General features: G+C 45.1%; 2 protein-coding genes across 11 annotated transcripts in view; one reads left to right on the top strand and one right to left on the bottom strand.

Annotated features, from left to right (window-relative positions):
• The first annotated feature begins 81 nt into the window (after positions 1–81).
• FAM161B (FAM161 centrosomal protein B) lies at positions 82–17,150 on the top strand. 8 transcript variants are annotated; one of them, XR_004023506.2, is made up of 11 exons: positions 82–256; positions 2,579–2,898; positions 3,673–4,223; positions 5,778–6,124; positions 6,611–6,738; positions 8,621–8,785; positions 9,014–9,113; positions 10,268–10,379; positions 10,558–10,700; positions 13,197–13,332; positions 16,108–17,150. XR_004023506.2 is itself a non-coding variant. In XM_022576581.3 (9 exons), the coding sequence occupies exons 1-9, from the start codon at positions 203–205 to the stop codon at positions 10,620–10,622; spliced, it is 1,842 nt and encodes a 613-aa protein (XP_022432289.1). In that variant the 5' UTR covers positions 82–202; the 3' UTR covers positions 10,623–11,203. The 8 variants fall into 8 exon arrangements, 5 of the variants coding, with proteins under 5 accessions (XP_022432289.1, XP_022432291.1, XP_030617814.1 ...); XR_016392215.1 differs by lacking the exon at positions 16,108–17,150 and having other exon boundaries at positions 13,197–15,739; XR_002644955.3 differs by lacking the exons at positions 13,197–13,332; positions 16,108–17,150 and adding an exon at positions 11,763–13,190 and having other exon boundaries at positions 84–256.
• ZNF410 (zinc finger protein 410) overlaps positions 13,431–17,867 on the bottom strand; it is a 42,407-nt gene continuing 37,970 nt past the window's right edge. For all 3 annotated transcript variants that reach the window (XM_022576585.3, XM_022576587.3, XM_022576586.3), the window contains one exon: positions 13,431–14,224. In XM_022576585.3, the coding sequence (XP_022432293.1) occupies positions 14,186–14,224 (39 nt within the window). In that variant the 3' untranslated portion in view covers positions 13,431–14,185. The remainder of the gene's footprint in view (positions 14,225–17,867) is intronic.

Genomic DNA, 17,867 nt, shown 5'->3' with positions numbered 1-17,867 from the left:
GCCAATCAGAAAACGAACTTTGCCTGCTTGGGCGGGATAGATTAGAGGCTGCCTGGGAAGGGGACTGGTTCGTGTATCCGCCTCGGAGCCAATCAGAGGCCCAAGCTAGAAAGGGGAGGAACCTGACCCGCTTAGCTTGCACCTCCACTGCCGCTGTCATCCCCGCTGTCTCCGCCGCTTCTGTCTCTTCCCCGCAGAGAAAATGACCGTGGGGAGGTCTGCGGGAGCCTCCGGCGGCGCTCAGTGGAGCCGTCAGGTGAGGGGAGAAAAAGAAGGGGAGTTATCGTGTCTGCGCCCCGGAAAGGAATCCCTAAGAGAGGAAACTGTTTGAAGTTGCCTTGGAGACAGACGGCAAGGGCGTGTCACAGGGGCGTGGGATTAAAACGGGCAGTGTTTACGGATGCGGAGGCGGACTCCGGGACCTGAACCCCTTGAGCCCTTACGTCAGGCTCCTTATAGAACCATAGAAATGGCCCCCAGTTTCCGCTTATCCTTTCAACCACCCCAGGACTAATAGCACGATTGTCGTCTCCATTTTGTAGAAGAGAAAAATGAGGCGCAGAGAGATTAAGAAATTTGCCCCCAAATTCATAGAGACAAAGTAAATTGGTGGTCGCTTAGGGGTTGGGGAATGAGGAGGGTTAGGGAAAATAGGGAGTGACTGCTAAATGGAATGGGGTCTTTTGGGGGGTTATTAAAATTGATTGTGGTGATGGTTGCCCAACTCTGACTATACTGAAACCCACTGAATTGTACACTTGTATGAATTGTATAGTAGGTGTGAATTATATAAAGTCGTTTTTTTTTGTTTGTTTGTTTTTTTGCGGTACGTGGGCCTCTCACTGTTGGGGCCTCTCCCGTTGAGGAGCACAGGCTCCGGACGCGCAGGCTCAGCGGCCATGGCTCACGGGCCCAGCCGCTCCGCCGCATGTGGGATCTTCCCGGACCAGGGCACGAACCCGTGTCCCCTGCATCGGCAGGCAGACTCTCAACCACTGCGCCACCAGGGAAGCCCAATAAAGTCGTTTTTTAAAAAAGGAATTCTCCTAAAATCACACGCTCTTTAGTAGCAGAGCGAGGGCTAGAGCACATACATACCTTTGACTCAGAATCCAGTGTTCTTTTCAGTATTAGAGCTGGACCCAGTTCAACCATCACCAAGTGTCACTTGGAGGCCTGCAGCGGCCCTTCCCAACTGGTTTCCAGCTGCAACCAACCAGTCACCCTGTGCAGTCCCATCATGGCCCCAGCCTGCTTCTTTCAGGATATCTCTTGCTACTATCCTCCAACCACACTGGCCCTCTTTCTACCTCTCCAAAAGTCCAAAATTTTGTCCCTGCCTCAAGACCTTTGTATTTGCTTTTCTTCGAACCCCAAACCCCCTTACCCCAGATCTTAGCAAGGCTGGAGTTTTTCTCACCAATCAGGTGTCAGTCTAAAAGTCCTCCGCAGTGAGAAAGTAAAAATCATCCCAGGACTGGGAAAGTAAAACTCAGACTGTAACAGACCCAGATGAGGCCAGCAGCAAGATCAGCAGAAATCAGTATTTCTCACAGGGCCACACTGTACCTGCAAAACGACTAATACCCCATACTTCTAAATGATTATGCTTACTTATCAATTACTTACTCAGCCCTACTTTGCTCTTGTCACCTTTTGAATAAAAATTGCTTTCACCCACTTACTAAACTGTGCCCTCTTTCTGACGGCATCCATCCATCCTTGCTTCCCCTAACCCTCCTCAGAATCATTCAGGACAAGCCAACCCTAGAAAAAGCCCCCACCCCGTGCCAAGTTCCCTATACTTTCCAATGGTATGCTGTAGCAAATTAATAAACCTAGTTCTGATTACAGCTACATTCCTAGTGGTCTTTATCTGATGGGCTTTTATCAACAGAAAAGCGTCCCATAGCCACTCCATCACTCTATAATCTCACAGTTTCATTGCTTTTATTGGATTTATTACCATCTTACATTAGCTTTCTCCCTTCACTAGGATGTAAGCCTCATGAGAGTAGGGACCTTGTTTGTCTTGTTCGCAGCCTAATACTCAATACACATGAGGCACCCAATAAATATTTTCTGAATGAATGGAGTATTTAAGCCCAGTTGGATTTCCCACTTTCTAGGACTCTTTCAGCTCGACCACACTGTCTCTCCTGTTAATTACTCATTCCTAGTAACAGGGTAGGAATTAGCTAGAATATGAGGAAAGCAGCCGTATAGACAAGGGAAGCAGGAAAAGGAAGATTGGCAACAAGTAGGTAAAACCCAAGTAGGGCAGGTCCCAGAGTGTGGCCAAAGTTACAGGTAGGATTCCTGGAGAGCAGGGGTGCATGGTGAAGGTAGGTTCTCCATAAATGCTCACCGGACTGCATGAACCAACTTCAGCTCTCTGCTTCCCTTTCCCACCCTTCAACCAAGCACACCTCATTTACCAATATGTGAAATTTCTTTAAAGCAAGGAACACATTTTTCTTTGTCCCCCGCCTCAGTCCCTAATGTATACTTATTTAAAATGAAATTAGTAGTTTTTAAATCACAGTTTGACCCACAGTCTTACTCTATTTCATTTCAGATACTTCCCCCCAAATCCTCCTCAGACACAGAGGCAGAAGAGGAGCTGTGTGGGAATGGGCTGGTTTTGCCCAGGGCTGGCAAACTGAGTGAGTTCATCAGCCCAGAGGAGGAGACAGATTCTACTTCTGACTCAACTGCGAGTTTTTACGAGACCCTGCAGGCACTAAGGCAGAAAGACAGGTGGTGCCTGTTGGAATCCCTTTATCTGTCTGACCCAGACAGTGATGAAAGCCTCTCTGAAGATGATGAGGACCTGGAGAGTTTCTTCCAAGACAAAGGCAGGGGGAAGCCACAGGTGCAATCCCCCCCCTCTCCGAGGTAAGGCAGTGCAGTTCAACAGCTGCCTCACTGCACAATTCTGGCCAAGTCACATCATGACTCTGGGCCTCACCTTCCTCCTTAGTAAAACAGAGACCACTCCTGCAAGTGCCACCTACCCAGGCTTCAGCCCAGAATCAGCCAAACGTGTTCTGATTCCTACCCAGCAGTCCTGAATCACTTTGGGTAACCTTGAGTCACCTGAAGGTTTGGGATCAATTAAAGAGATGCCTTTCCCAAATATACTACCTCCCTGAGAATGGCAACAAGGTCCATTTCCCTTGGCCAAGCCCTGCTATATGCATATATACTTTATCTCATTTAATATTTACTTTCTCCTCCCAATCACCCTGTAAGTAGATACTATTTTTGCCATTCTACAGATGAAGAAATTGAGGTTCCAAGAGAACCTTGCTCAAGGTCACACAGCTGGTCATTGTTTGAAGCAAGATTGGAACCTGGGCCTGACTCTAAAGGTTTCCTGTGCACGAATGCACTCTTCTCTCTACCGAATGAAAATACTAAGAGTGCAAAGTGGCAATTCTCGGGTCCATTCTAAGGAGAGACTTTCTACTAGGGCTGCTAGGATGGCCTGTGGGAAGGAGAGAAGCCTGGTTGAGAAAGGCGCAGGCCTAGAGGCCTGTGGGGCTGCAATGTGAGGCTGAGAAACTAACTGTGACCTGCTGGAAGGGAGGGGGAAGGAGGAGGATCTTGGAGGAGCCGGGCCTCCTGGCCCCCCTGTCCTCCACACACAGAGCTGCTCTCTTCCCACAGGTGTGGCTCCATGAGGCGCTGCAGCTCCTTGAGCAACCTGCCCTCCGATCTTCCCAAGGCTCAGCCTCAGCCACCCTCCAGCTCCAGGCCTCCCTCCCAGCACAGAAGCATCAGCTCCTGGGCATCATCCATCACCGTCCCTCAGCCGTTCCGCATGACGCTGCGCGAGGCCTGGAAGAAGGCCCAGTGGCTGGCCTCCCCTGCCTCCTTTGAGCATGAGAGGCAGAAGGCCCAGAAGCAGGGCCAGGAGGAGGCCGAGTGCCACCGGCAGTTCCGGGCACAGCCTGTGCCTGCGCACGTCTACCTGCCCCTCTACCAGGAGATCATGGAGCGCAACGAGGCACGCAGGCGGGCAGGGATCCAGAAGAGGAAGGAACTGCTCCTCTCTTCCTTGAAGCCCTTCAGCTTCCTGGGGAAGGACGAGCAGCGAAAGAAAGCCATTCAACAGAGGGACCTGGTCGCCACAGCTAAGGCCAAAGTTCCCAAGCAGAAGGCCATCAGGAGGATCCCCACGGCCATTCTGGAGCCAGCCCTCGGGGACAAACTCCAGGGTAAAGACATCCTTGCCTCCTGCCTGCCTCCTGCCTGGGGGTACCAAGCAGTGCTGTGGGGGTTTAGTCGGGCTCAGGGGTCACCCTGGCTCGGAGATGGGCTGTTCGGGCGGACCCGCTAGAGGCCTTGCTCAGTGCAGGCCACGGGGTAGGGTTGGATCTGCCCATACGATGGGGGCGCCTAGTCGGGAGAGGAGTAGGACGCCCCGGGTTCATCCCGTTGACCTCACCTGGCTCAGTGAGTGGATACGAAGGCCTCTGCGGCAGCACGGGTGCCAGAGCAGAGAACCAATGAGACATCTGAGTACCAGCCTAGGCCCGCGCCACCACTAGCCAGCTGCCCCGAGGAAAGCCCCCCACACCCTGTGAGGTACTCATTTCAAGACGCATAGCTCAGTTAAAGGACTCTGGCTTTATTCGCTCATTCCGTAGCATGCGCCACGTCCCAGGCGTGAATAAGTAGACGTGGAGTTTGCGGACATGGGAGGGAGACCAATAATTACAAATGTGATAAGTCACTTGCAGGAGTTAAAGGGGGAAGCCTAGGGATCCAGTGTCACCTACAACAGAGGGACCTGACTCAGAGTGTGGTGAGCGGTGGGGACAGTTAGGGAAAGTCCCGAGGGAAAGTGAGCACTGACCCTGAAGGAGGAGCCATGGTGAATCCAATGAAGAGGGGAGAAGAGTGTACCAGGCAAAGGTAATAGCATGGAGGTAAGAAAGCTGAGCACACCCAAGGCATGGAAAGGTAGAGGGGAGACAGAAGAGGAGTGGGGGGTGGGCAGACAGGCACAGGCCAGACCTGGGGCCTTGTAGGTCATGGGAGGGAGTTTGGACTTCATCCCAAGGGCAGGGGGAGCCACTGAAGGGTTTTAAGTAGGGTGGCTCATGATCAGATACGAAGTTCAGAAAGCTCGCTCTGCTGTGGAGATAATTATAGGGGGACGGGCAAGTCCAGAGGGATGTTGATCTGTAGGAGCCTATTTCAGTGATTCAACTGAGAAATTATGAAACTAGTAGCAGGGAGGATGAAAAGAGGCTGGACCGGAGAGCGGTTAGAGAGGAGGAGGTGGCAGGACTGATGAGCGAGGAGGACGTGAGAACAGTGTGGGCAGTGGGCTTGGGCAGTTGGGTGGACGGTGGGGCCTCTGCCTGAGAAGGGAGACCTGGGAGAGGAGCAGGTGACTGGCCCATCCCTCCTGCTCCATCTCTGAAGAAGGAACTGTAGAAAGCGCTCAGTAAGGGTAAATGGTAGCTGCTTCTGCAGCCTGATTGGCACACAGCAGTGGTGTGCTAGTCAACATTCATTAAGGCACTCTCCAGGAAGAAAAAAGGAAGTTGATTTGCAGTGTTTGCCATTTTCATGGTATAAATACTCCTATCCTGGCCCATTTCAAGCTTTCCACACGATGCCAACTAGCTCGGAAAATTCCTGAAAAGTTAATGCTGAGTTCCAGCACACTAACTGCGAGTGTTTAAGAGGGAAAGCTCACCACACCTTTTGGGTTGAGGCTTGGTCCCTTCTCACCCCTTGCTCCCCTGACTTCTCCACAGAAGCTGAGCTCTTGAGGAAAATTCGCATCCAGATGAGAGCCCTGGACATGCTCCAGATGGCCTCCTCCCCCATTGCCTCCTCCAGTGGCCGGGCTGACTCACAGCCTCGAATAGCCACCCGGACCCGGGAGGAGAAGCTTGGGTTTCTGCACACTGACTTTGGATTCCAGCCTCGGGTGAATCCTGCCGTCCCTGACTATGAAGAACTTTACAAGGCCTTCCAGAAAAGAGCTGCCAAGAGAAGAGACACCCAGGAGGTGACTCGCAACAAGCCCTTCCTGCTGAGAACCGCCAGTCTGCGTCGTACTCCTCGGCCCTGTGATGCTGCCGCCTCTGAAGGGAGGAGGGTGAGAGCCCAGGCCACTGCAGGAGGGTCAGGGCTGAGGCCCTAAACACAGGAGGGGCCAGGTCTCAATGGAAGGCACTTCTCATGACACTTTTCTATCTTAATTTTTTTAAAACACCGGCTCAGCTGTAAGCAGATCCACGGTTCCTAAAAATTTAAGACCACAAGAATACTTCCCTTCCTTCCCTCTCTGTAGAGGGATTTTTCAGAAATAAGTGCAAGCAAGTCTGGAAGGCAGGGAGTTGGGGTCAATTGCCATGTCCCAATACCAATTCCAAAGAATTCTTCTCATTTAATTAAAAACTTTGGGATTGATATCCAAGTCTTGCCCTGTTTAACTAAACTCAAGATCTCATTACCCTTGCCTTAACCCCAAGAAAGAACTGAAGATTCTCTCTGACTAGTCCTTCGCTAAAATTGAATCCTAGTTAAGATAGAAACTAATTGCACGTGCTGTCCTACCAATATTAGCCTTCATTTCTTCTAGGAATCTCCACAGCCACCCGGCACACCCCTGCCAAGGAGTCGTTCTCTGAGTGGCCTTGCTTCCCTCTCTGCCAACACCCTCCCCGTGCACATCACAGACGCCACCAGGAAGAGGGAATCTGCAGTCAGGTGAGTGGTCAGGCTGCATGAGACCCACAGTGCTCAGATCTTGGCCCCAATGCTGGAAAGCACTCTGCTGCTGGGCCTTCTCTCCTGTTATCAGAGAGACCGAAAGGGGTGGAAAGGGAGTCTTGATCAGGACAGGAATTCATGTGACTCTCCACACTTAGTGCTGGGGAACACTTAACCATCACTCAGCCAATATTCTTGGGGGACTTACTTTGTGCCAGGCACAGCATTAAGGCTGGAGATACCTTATAGAACCTATAGTTTAATATCTAGTCTGAAATACAGAAAGGCAAAGAAGCAACTATCACATCTTGTGAGTAGCACAACGATGGGGAAATGCAGGGGACTGTGGCGGGGAGGGGTGGGGGCGGGCACTGGGGAGCCTGGGTCTTTTGTAATAGATGCCTGAGGTGAAACCTGAAGAATGAGAAGTCAGCCAGACAAAGGCTGGAAAGAAACAAGTTTCCAAACAGAATAACAAGCGTAAAGACCCACTGGTGAAAGAGGAAGGAAGCATTAGGAACAGGAATTCAGAGAAGCCTGAACCTGTGTGTGTGACCCTGCCACAAAGAAGATGAGGCATCCATCGCATAGATTTGAGATTCTCTGAGATTCATCTTGGGGAACTATTAGAAGTCGGTTGGGAAGCAGGAGCCTTCTTATTTTTAACTCTTCAACTGACCTGACTCTGTCATGGTAGTCTCATCCAGCCAGCACCCCAGCAGGAGTTCCTCCACTAGGCCTCTGAGCTGAAGTCAGCAGGAGAGGTCATGCTGTAACTGGTGGCTTAGCTCTGGGAGAGGACTGGCATCTCAGTGCCTTCCTGTGGGGCTCACAGAGGAGTACATGGAATCTACTTGGCTCTTTAAGACCCACAACAGGGATTTTGGAAATGTATTTAGAATCCAAGGTATACTCCCTCCTTCCTCAAATTTCACAGCGTTACTGAATCGAGGCTAAATGCATCAGAATCCTGAGGTCCCACTACGATAGGTCTCATGAACCAGACAGTGGCCCACCTGCAGAGAATGTCCATATCTGCGTTCTGGCAATAGGGAGTTTGACATATTAGCAGATTAAACTGTCATGCCCTCCTTCCTAATAAGTCCATTTGAATATAAACACCCTACTGCAAGAGTCTTGACTGTTTTTTCTTTTGGTAGAACTCTCCATAGTACCTTGTAGAATGATATTTGTACAAACTAAGTGCTGCTGGTTGACCCCAAATTGTGCATTGAGGGAGGCCCATTTCCAGCTCTCTGTGGAAATGCAGGTTTGTATTCCCAAAGGACCATGAACCCAGGCACCTTCCAGCCCACCATTTACAGCACAATTGTCAAGGGCAGAGGCTTGGGAGTCAGGCATCCTGGTTCTAATCTTGGCTTTTCCAGTGCCATGCTGGGTAGCTTCAAGCAAGTGTTTTACCCTCCCTGAGGGTCAATCTTGTTGCCTATAAAAAGGGAGACTTACAGTCCTTACCTCACAGGGCAGCTATGAGAATTTACAAAAGCTAATGGCTATAAAGCACTTATTGATGCCTGTCTGCACGTGGTTCAGTGTACGTAGCTCAGCAAATGGTAGCAATTAGTATTATTTTGTTTCCAGATGGCAGGACACCTGAGTTTAAGAATATTTTAACTCATGTTTTTCAGTTCAATTAATGAACTTCTCCTGGGGTAGAAACTCGCTGTCCATAGTGCTGGGAAGGCTTCATCTGCCAGTGCATTTAATCCAGAATCTTCTTCTTTCTGAAATGCCAGTGTGGTAAATTACTCACCCATTCATAGAAAAAACCAACTGACTTTCCAGAGAGGTTACTAAGATTGCTTCTAAGTATACCCAGGTTGGTCATTTGTATTCTTTTTTTGCCTCTTCCCTTTAGAAGTTCACTTGAGAAAAAGGACAAAGCAGATCAAAGTACTCAGTGGTCGGAGATGCACAAAAAGAAGTGTCAGGCGATATCTAAATCTGTGACCTTGCGTGCAAAAGCCATGGATCCCCATAAAAGCCTGGAGGAGGTGTTCAAAGCAAAGCTGAAAGAGAATCGGTCGGTGTCCTCTGTGTGTCTAAGGAATAACTATCTTGGGAGCCATTTGTCTTGAAAATGGCAAAATGGGGTTATTACAGTAGGCTCCTGTAACCATAGAGTCAAGGATTTTGCCAGGCACAGTTAGGAATTTACCATGTCTGTGGGAGTTATTCCACTTAACTGAAATTAAAGGTATTCCGGATTGGAAAAACCTGGAATTCATTCTAAAAATCTTGTTAATTCCAGGAACAATGACCGTAAAAGAGCAAAAGAGTATAAGAAAGAATTGGAGGAAATGAAGAAGAGAATACAAATAAGGCCCTATCTCTTTGAACAAGTTACCAAGGTAAATCTAAACCGTCATTCACTTTCTTTCTGTCTTAGATGAAAGGGCTCTTAGAAATTATGAAACAGCTTAATATCTGGGTATTAAACACTTCCTTTAGGCTCAGATTCTAAATTTGGCTCATTTTATTACTACCATCTTTCCCCAAAGTAAGTCGTGCACTGGTGAACATTGGACTGATTTCATCCAAGACTGGATTCCAAAGGCATCTATAAAGAGATATTTCACTTCCTGGGGTTTTCTCTATAGTCTAGCCTTCAGCTTGCATCAGAGTCGGGGTTAGATCCCAGGCATACAATTGACAGTTTGGCTGTGTTGGAGTATCTTTAACTTGCTAATGTCATCTCTCCTCCTGTAGTGCTGGTGCCCTAGGCACCCCCAGCCTCTACAGCTGTGGCACATTTATAGATCTTCAGGGGTTGAGATGCTCACAAGCACCCCACAAGGCCTCTTCCAGATTAAGTGGCTTTCTGGCTGGAAGAGTCACTTTAAGATGTTCTCTAGACTCCTAGGGAAGTTGGACACAGTTGAGATCTCCCTAAGGAAGCTCTGGGGCTACTTGAACAGTCTTAGAAAGGCCACCATCCCAGATAGCTTTGAGCTGCATCAAGCTCTGTAGATCTCTCTCCTCTCCCGAGTTTCAAACAAAAGTTGGCATTCCCTAGTGACCTGGTTCCAAATGTTGGGCATTATCTGTCCTATAGCCAGTGCATTATTTAGGCATTTCCTGGGTCCAGTCCTTCCCAATCCCCTACATATTACACATACACTGGACTGTCTTGGATTTACTTAGCAACTTGCATTGCTAAGTAAAAATTTCTCATAATGACGTTTGCTCTTCATGTTAGCTTTTTCCTAGCAAGCTCACTTTCAGATCTCAAAAGATCTTTCACCACTCTAGGAAAAATGCAAGGTACTCTATATGACTTTGCTCTTGAACACTTAAACAAACAAAAAATAACCTTTTTCTGGTCTACATGCATACCATCCATCCTGTTAAGAATGTTACAAGTGCAGCTTATTTTCAATTTGTTATATTTCAGTGTTCCTGATGATGGTTTGGCTGCTTTTAAATGTTAAAAATGTTTTTAGTCCATCTTTTTCATCTGGGTCTCACCTGGTCTTCCAAAAATCTAAATCCTTGCCTCACAAAGGTGTGGTTCCCAAAACAACAGTTGGCATCTCCTGAGAGTATTAGAAATACAGAATTGCAGGCCCCATCTGAGAACTACCTAATAAGAATCTACATTTTAACCCGATCTTCAGGTAGGTTCCTATGTACTTTAAAGCTTGAAAATAAGGCTCTAAGTAATTTTCATACAAATCTGTGTCCAGCACTACTGGGGGCGGGGGTGGAAAAGCAGTATTATAAGCATACAGATTAAGCAAACAATTCAGAATTATCTGGTAATTCAGCTACAGCAGATTAACTTCCATTCCACAGGACCTTGCCAGGAAGGAAGCAGAACAACGGTATCGAGACACCCTGAAGCATGCTGGGCTGGATGAAGACTTTGTGAGGAACAAGGGTCAGGGCAACCGGGCTTGACAGTGTAAGGAGCAATCAGAAGTCCGTGATTGTCCCAGGTAATCAGAGATACTGCTGTCATCCTGCAGCTCTCAAGTCGCATCTCTAGTAATGCCACTGGGAGGAAGCTTTAGAACAGTCACTCATATTTTGAGATCACAATCCTGTATTTATAGAATACTAATCTAGAGATCTCCAAGTAACACATTTAAATTTGGTGAGTAGTGCAGTTGTGAATAAAATATAGCTATTGTGTATTAGGTCTAGATTCCTTCAATTTGAAAGAGATCATTTTTCCAATCCCAGTCCAATGCCATCAGTCAAAAGTACTTCTACTTCAATTCTGAAGAAAAATCATGTATATTTTTACTTCCTATAAAATGATAAACTACACTCTTCATTTATTTACTTATTGGATAAGTGAAAGTAAAAACCGTTATAGGGCCACAATAAAAGCTGTAAATATCCTGTACAATCAAAGCCTTTCTTTTCCCCTCAGTTTGGTCACCATGGCTTGTTCAAATCTAGCTTTTTTAAAATAATAAATTTATTTATTTACTTATGGCTGTGTCAGGTCTTCTTCGTTGCTGCGCGCGGGCTTTCTCTAGTTGCGCTAAGCGGGGTCTGCTCTTCATTGCTGTGCACAGGCTTCTGACTGCGGTGGCTTCTCTTGTTGTGGAGCACAGGCTCTAGGGACGTGGGCTTTAGTAGCTGTGGCTTGTGGACTGTAGAGCACAGGCTTAGTTGCTCTGTGGCATGTGGGATCTTCCCAGACCAGGGCTCGAACCTGTGTCCCCTGCATTGGCAGGCAGATTCTGCACCACTGCACCACCGGGGAAGTCCCAAATCTAGCATTTTTTTTTTTTTTTAAAGGCAACTCATTAGCACCACCTCCTCCATTGATATCATATAAGTCAAAGGGAGAAAAGCACAGTATTTCTATTACTCTAAATTTTGTTTCAAGTCCTAGTAGCCCTTCCCCTAATTCCTATCTCAGGTTTCCCCCTAGAAATTTGCCTTTATACCCCATACAAAATAATGATAATGTTGAAACCATGCTTAAGCCTTACATGATGCTTCCTTTGATTTAAAATTTTATAATTCTTTAATTTATTCTGCAGCACTCATGAAACTACAAAACTCGGCATCAGGAATCCACGGCAGGATTTAGAAGAATCTCTAGAACAGCCTACAAGCCCCAAGAAAGAACTAGAGGAGCTGTCTTATGAATTACCAGATAATCTCAAATCATTTGTTTAATCAGTATACTTAAAACTACTGCTTTCGAATAATATCAAGCAGCTACCTTGGGGGTTGAGTCAAGGCAGGCAAAACTTGGGTTTTGAGTTATGGTTACTTTTGGAGAATGGGGGAAAGAAAAGTAGATAACAGAGAATGGTCCAAGTAAATCAAAGTGGAGAAGTTCAGGGTAGAGGGATCAGAGCTAATTAAGGGTTCTTGCTTTGTGCCTCACACTTAAGCATACAGGTACAGAAAAAAGGGCATAAGCCCAAATGCCTACAGAGGCTAGTCAGGAAACACATGGGTCAAATGGGCTGGCTTTCAGATTAGTAGGAGATAGTAGAGACTAGAGAATATCAACCCTGATGGAATACAGGCCCAGAATTGCCAGATAAACCACATTTTCAACAGAAACCAGAAATGTGCATGTCGGCAACTAATTTAAAACTTACTGGGAATTCCCTGGCCGTCCAGTGGTTAGGACTCCACGCTTTCACTGCCAAGGGCGTGGGGTTCAATCCCTGATCGGGGAACTAAGATCCCACAAGCTGCTCAGCCCGGCCAAAAAAAAAAATTTATTTGGAAATAATATGTGGGAAAAACAAAACATGTTTGTATATCAGATTAGCCCATGGGGGATGACAAATTTGCAACCCCAAATACGGGGTTTTTCAGCCTCAGCACTATTGATATTTTGGGCCAGATGAGTCTGTGCTGGGTGAGGGAGCTATACATTGTAGGATGGTTAGCAGTACCCCTGGCCTCTATTTACTAGATGCCAATAGCACCCCTCTCCTCAGTTATGACAACCAAAAATGTCTCCAGATATTACGAAAAGTCCCCGGGGTGGCAAAATGTCCTTGGTTGAAAACCACTGTTCTAGTATAAAAGTAAGACTACTGGAAGCCAAAACTGGCATTTTAAGAATACAAGTAATTGATATGAACTCAGTCTATCTAGCACAGGATAATTATGCATGTCATTAACAAATTAAGAACTATAATTATTTAAAACAGCAGTTAATTCTTTGCTGTTATCTGCTTAGAATGTGTCACTGTGTGCATGTGTGTACTATGTTAGCATGAGGTTCATTTTAATAAATTTGAAACTTCTGACAGCCATGATTTTCTAGTAGGTGATCTCTGGATACTTTTCTTCTCACCAATAATAATGAAATATTCTCTCTCAGTAACTCTAAAGACAGGATGATGGTAGCAAGAGTGCCTACTCTGACAGAAGAACCTTTCTCATGTTTTTAAAAGTATCTTTCTGGAAATATTCAAAAATATCTGCTATTATTGCCATTTTTCCAGACTCAAACATGGTCCTTTTGGTGATGACAAGAATCTCTGATAACTACCACGTGGGTTTGCTAGTTGGAGATGAATATGCTCATGTCATCTTCCCGAAGACTTCTGAGCTCGGTTTTACCTGCATGGACTCCTGAGGGTAAATCAGTGCCCTATCTTAAAGGGAAAGACTGAATTATTTTCTTAATCTCCTCTCAAAAGGAAACAAATTTTGTTTAAAACAAGGAGCCAAAGAACTGACTGGCTGTTTTGTTTATTTAAAGGAAAAACAATTGAAGCTCTGAATCAGGTGATTTTTAACTTAAAAAAACAAAAAGCAAAAAACAAACAACCTCTTAACATGCTACTGTATGTTCCATAAACAAAGAAAGCAAAGTGGCCAAGTAGAGGTGTATAGGACAAGATAGTACCTCAGCCTGGGACAAGCAGGGATTCAAGTAATTTATTTTTTTGAAGACCAGTGGCAGAGAGTCTCTTACTCAGGTTGCTAAAGGGAGAATGTCACAACAGAACTGACATCACTCCCTTCTCGAAAGCAACAAGGCATCTTGAAAGCTTAACTTCTTGGTGAAGTTTTATGGTTGGTGGCAGGATTTAGTTCACCCATGTGAAAAGACAGCTCAGTATGGGATGAAAACTCTTCAAAGGAAAACCTCCCCTCAACAGTCTTACTGAGAAACTTCAGCCAACAAATAATCAAATTCACTTTTGGGAGAAGTCTATCCCAAAACTGTGCAGTGGGAAGAGAGGTAGGTACAGTTACCCAGCCCACATTCACTGCTTTCTTTCTTGTCTGAATCAGATGGTAGTTGAAGAGAAGCTCTCCTACAGTCATCTTCTAGGCCAGGAAAGATGAACAGAGGCAAAAGTGGGGTCCTGTCCTTCTCAGATTCATTTTGGTTCTGGCAAACTGTGAGCCATAAGCATCCTGTTCCCACTACATGCACTCTGGGATCAGGTAGAGCTGATCTTCCGGGAGTCAGCACCCATGCTCATGTCCGTCCTTCAGTTAAATCTCCTTGGTTTAGTAACTGTAAGAGATTAAAAACAAATCTGGAATAGTTACCAGTGAATAACAGGAAAAATAATTCATACTAAGTGAAAGGTTTACAATTGGGGGTGGGGAATGCATTGCAGGGGTGAGTCAGGGACAGCTAGTTCCAAATCAGAAGATATGCACAGACTGATAGATCTCATTTATATACTGGCCTTGGGACAGCACTCTGACCATTTGATGATGCTGGCATTCCTACTATAGCAGTAAAATATCCTGATAATAATTATAATATCCTATAACCCAAACTATTATTTGTGTATCACATACTCACTAGTCAGTGATGGAGGAATCTATAACCACAAGGAAATCAGAACTGGTGGAACCAAAAATCTTACATCAGTCAGTTAGCCAAAGTACAGGCTGAAGGCTCAAGAAGAAGTAAAAGGAATGGAGTTCTACGTGAGAGCTACAACTCACTCATGAAAAATCCAGGGATTTCTTGGGCTTAAAATACCTTTCCTGTGATGAGGGAAGACAAGCCTGAGAGTCTCCAATAGGGTGGCAGCTACCGTGGACATTCTACTCTACATTCAAGGTTCCTGTTGAAAGGTGTTTTTGTATAATAATTGATGAAATTGGGTTCCATTTTATTATGAAAAGAAAATGAGATGGGAATAATACAGTGAAAACAATAAACACTGTTTGTTAAAATCTAATCAGATAAATTCTAGAGCTGGAGATATATTTATTTGGTGATCTTAATTTAGATGACGGTAATTTACATAGTAGAATTCAATGGTATGGAATTTAAAGAAAATTTTAAACTTAGAGAAAGAAACCACAGATTTCATTCGATACTGTGTGGTAGAGATTAGGAATGGTATATTTTTAATCTAGACCAAGATCCAGATGTTTACACTGTAACTTAGCAATGGCACTTTATGAGAAATGTTAAAGAATTTGTAATTTCTGTTTTCCTCCTTGTTTTATTTGGGAAACATTCTAAGATACAGTCAAAGCTAACTGGCAATCACTTATACTGGTTCTTGAATTCAAGAATGTGAAGTCAGTGTGGCTATGGAACCCCAATTGGGATGACCTTTAGTCCACAGAAGGTCAAAAGCCCTGGGGTCTCAGCTGGGTCTGTACAATGAGTCCTCTGTCTGATTCTCAGAAGACCTGGCCACACTGAGGAAAAATCAGAATTGCCCAATTTGAACCATCTGAGTGAGAGTTAACTTGTAGTTTTTCATATACTTTCCATGATCATTTCTGACACTTGTTCTTGATAAGTTATTTTTATTTTTAGATCATATTTACAGGAGTCCAATTAGAAGTGCATCAGCAGATTCTTACAGGTCTGATCTACAATGCATGGTGATCTTTAAAAAACAATTTGGAATGGGCATGTGTTGTTTTAAGGGTTGCTAGTGCCTTCTCCTTCTCTGGCATCTGAGAATAATCCCTAAGGAGTCAATATTCCTCACTCACTGGAGGAACAGTCAGTACCTGGACCCCGGATGAGGAAGAGGATGAAGCCTGGAGCCTTTAGGGGCTTATAGCTTGAAAAAAAATGAAGGTATTGGAGGATGTGATAAGCCCACCTTCAGAAGGAAAAGGAGGGGATGAGCAATGAAAATGCCTTGATGGGAGGAAGGTAATAATGGTATAGTAAAGGAAAGACAAAAGAAGTGAGGCTCAGACAGAAGTTATATTTGTAAATACATAAGGATCCATGAGGAAAAAGTGATAGTGAAGGATTTTCAACTATATCTAAGGGTAGCACTTTCCTCTTGCGGTGTTAATATTATTCTATTAAGCGTCTGAGGCTTCCATTCTGAAACTGGGTACACAGGGCTTAAAGGCCCTTTGTGTTCTCCTGGAGTGAAGGCCAAGTTTTCCTTTGTTTTTTTTTAGGTAGTCTGTGTTATTGTGTCTGCCTGAGGCTGTGAGTGAGCACCTCCCAGACAAGGACACTCGGAAGCCAGCTACAGGTTCAAGAGAACAAATGTGCTATTACTGGACTTTCTGCATACACAAATCTGATCATGTCATACCCCATTTAAAACCATGCAGTGGCTCCCCCCAGTGCCCCCAAGATAAAATCATGTCCTATAAGGCCCTTAAAGAGAAGAACCAGCTTGTCTTTCCTGCTCTCATTTTTCCATCCCACACCAATCTCTCCATTCCATGTCCATCACACTCAACCCTTTGTGGTTCCATAGTCAGGCGTGCTCCCTCTCCTTTGTACACATTGCTACCTTTACGCCTGTTAAATTTCTTCAAATCTCTCCCACTTCTCCATCAAGATGATTGCTATTCATCCCTCAGGTCTCAACTTAAACTCTAAAACTTACTCCCTGACTTCCCCCAAGACTAACACTACTACCCTGTATAAAAATTGCCAGTTCCCTGACCTGTTGCCCTTCCCATTCTAAACTCTCTGTACAGCACAACTCCAGGGGCACCATTTACATAGCTATGGAGTTATGAAAGGCAGAGGTCCTAACTCTGACTCTAAGCTCTTTGAGACAGAGATTATATTTTGTTTACTACTGTATAACTAGTACCCAGCAGAGTGCCTTGCACACATCAGGTACATAATATCTGTTGAATGAATTATCTTTATTCATCTGGCATTTATTTGGGGTAATCTGGAGTGCTTCAATTAAAAAAGGTATTTAGCAGTATGGGAGAGAAAAACTCCAAAGTTTCAAATATAAAAAAAGAAAACGTTGGGGGCTTCCCTGGTGGCGCAGTGGTTGAGAGTCCGCCTGCCGATACAGGGGACACGGGTTCGTGCCCTGGCCCGGGAAGATCCCACGTGCCGCGGAGCGGCTGGGCCCGTGAGCCATGGCCTCTGAGCCTGCGTGTCCGGAGCCTATGCTCAGCAATGGGAGAGGCCACAACAGTGAGAGGCCCAAGTACCGCAAAAAAAAAAAAAAAAAAAAAAAAGAAAACATTGAGTGTTGTGGATTGGTATATCAGGATAATAATTTGTATTAGGTACAAAAAGAAGGGGATGACTTTCCTGAACTATTTCAGAGCAACCCAATAGTTAATGCAAGTATTTCTTTTATAGAAGAATCACAGTTAATAAAAGCAGAAGGAAAAAGAGAATAAGGTATCACTGTTTTGCAAGCCCTAATGAAAAAACAGATCTAGGCCATGATCAGTAATGGTTGCCAAAACTTTTACATAACCCACTGGTCAATCTTGAGATCAGTAAGAGGAGAACAACCAAATATCACGTGTCTCCTGATGAGATGTAGTAGGAAGCAAGAGTACCACCTATAAAATATTCTTGCCAAGAGGAAAAACAAACGGTAATCTAATCAAGCCTCTAAACGTAATTACCAGTTTTCAGGAAGTCTGTGGATAGAGAAATATATCAAACAACAAAAGGAGTCAATCAACCAAAATCAGAATGTGGGAAATGCTATAAGACAAACAACCCAATTCCTTAAATAGACAGCCATACTGAAAAAAAGAGGGGGAGGACTATTAGAGAGAAAGAGAATTATTAACCAAATGCAATGTATAGGCTTTGTTTGAATTCTAATTCAAACCAACCAACCATAAAAAGATTCTTTCTGAAAAAAAATTCAGAAGGCTAAGAATCAGAGGATATCAATAAATTATTGTTAATTTTGTTGGGTATAATAAAGATATGAAAA

Source organism: Delphinapterus leucas, chromosome 2, assembly GCF_059928025.1.
Source record: "Delphinapterus leucas isolate spDelLeu-1000000601 "Yukka" chromosome 2, BTC_Dleu_Yukka2, whole genome shotgun sequence".
In the NCBI taxonomy this organism is placed as follows: Eukaryota; Metazoa; Chordata; class Mammalia; order Artiodactyla; family Monodontidae; genus Delphinapterus; species Delphinapterus leucas.
The sequence above is the reverse complement of the archived record's forward strand: the minus strand, read 5'-3'. Positions and strand labels throughout refer to the sequence as shown.

Excerpts from the sequence above, each read along its gene's own strand:
- FAM161B (XM_022576581.3), top strand. The coding sequence starts at position 203 with ATGACCGTGGGGAGGTCTGCGGGAGCCTCCGGCGGCGCTCAGTGGAGC. Across the intron at positions 2,899-3,672 it reads CAATCCCCCCCCTCTCCGAG|GTGTGGCTCCATGAGGCGCT; the intron begins GTAAGGCAGTGC and ends CTCTTCCCACAG. Across the intron at positions 10,380-10,557 it reads CATTTTAACCCGATCTTCAG|GACCTTGCCAGGAAGGAAGC; the intron begins GTAGGTTCCTAT and ends TCCATTCCACAG.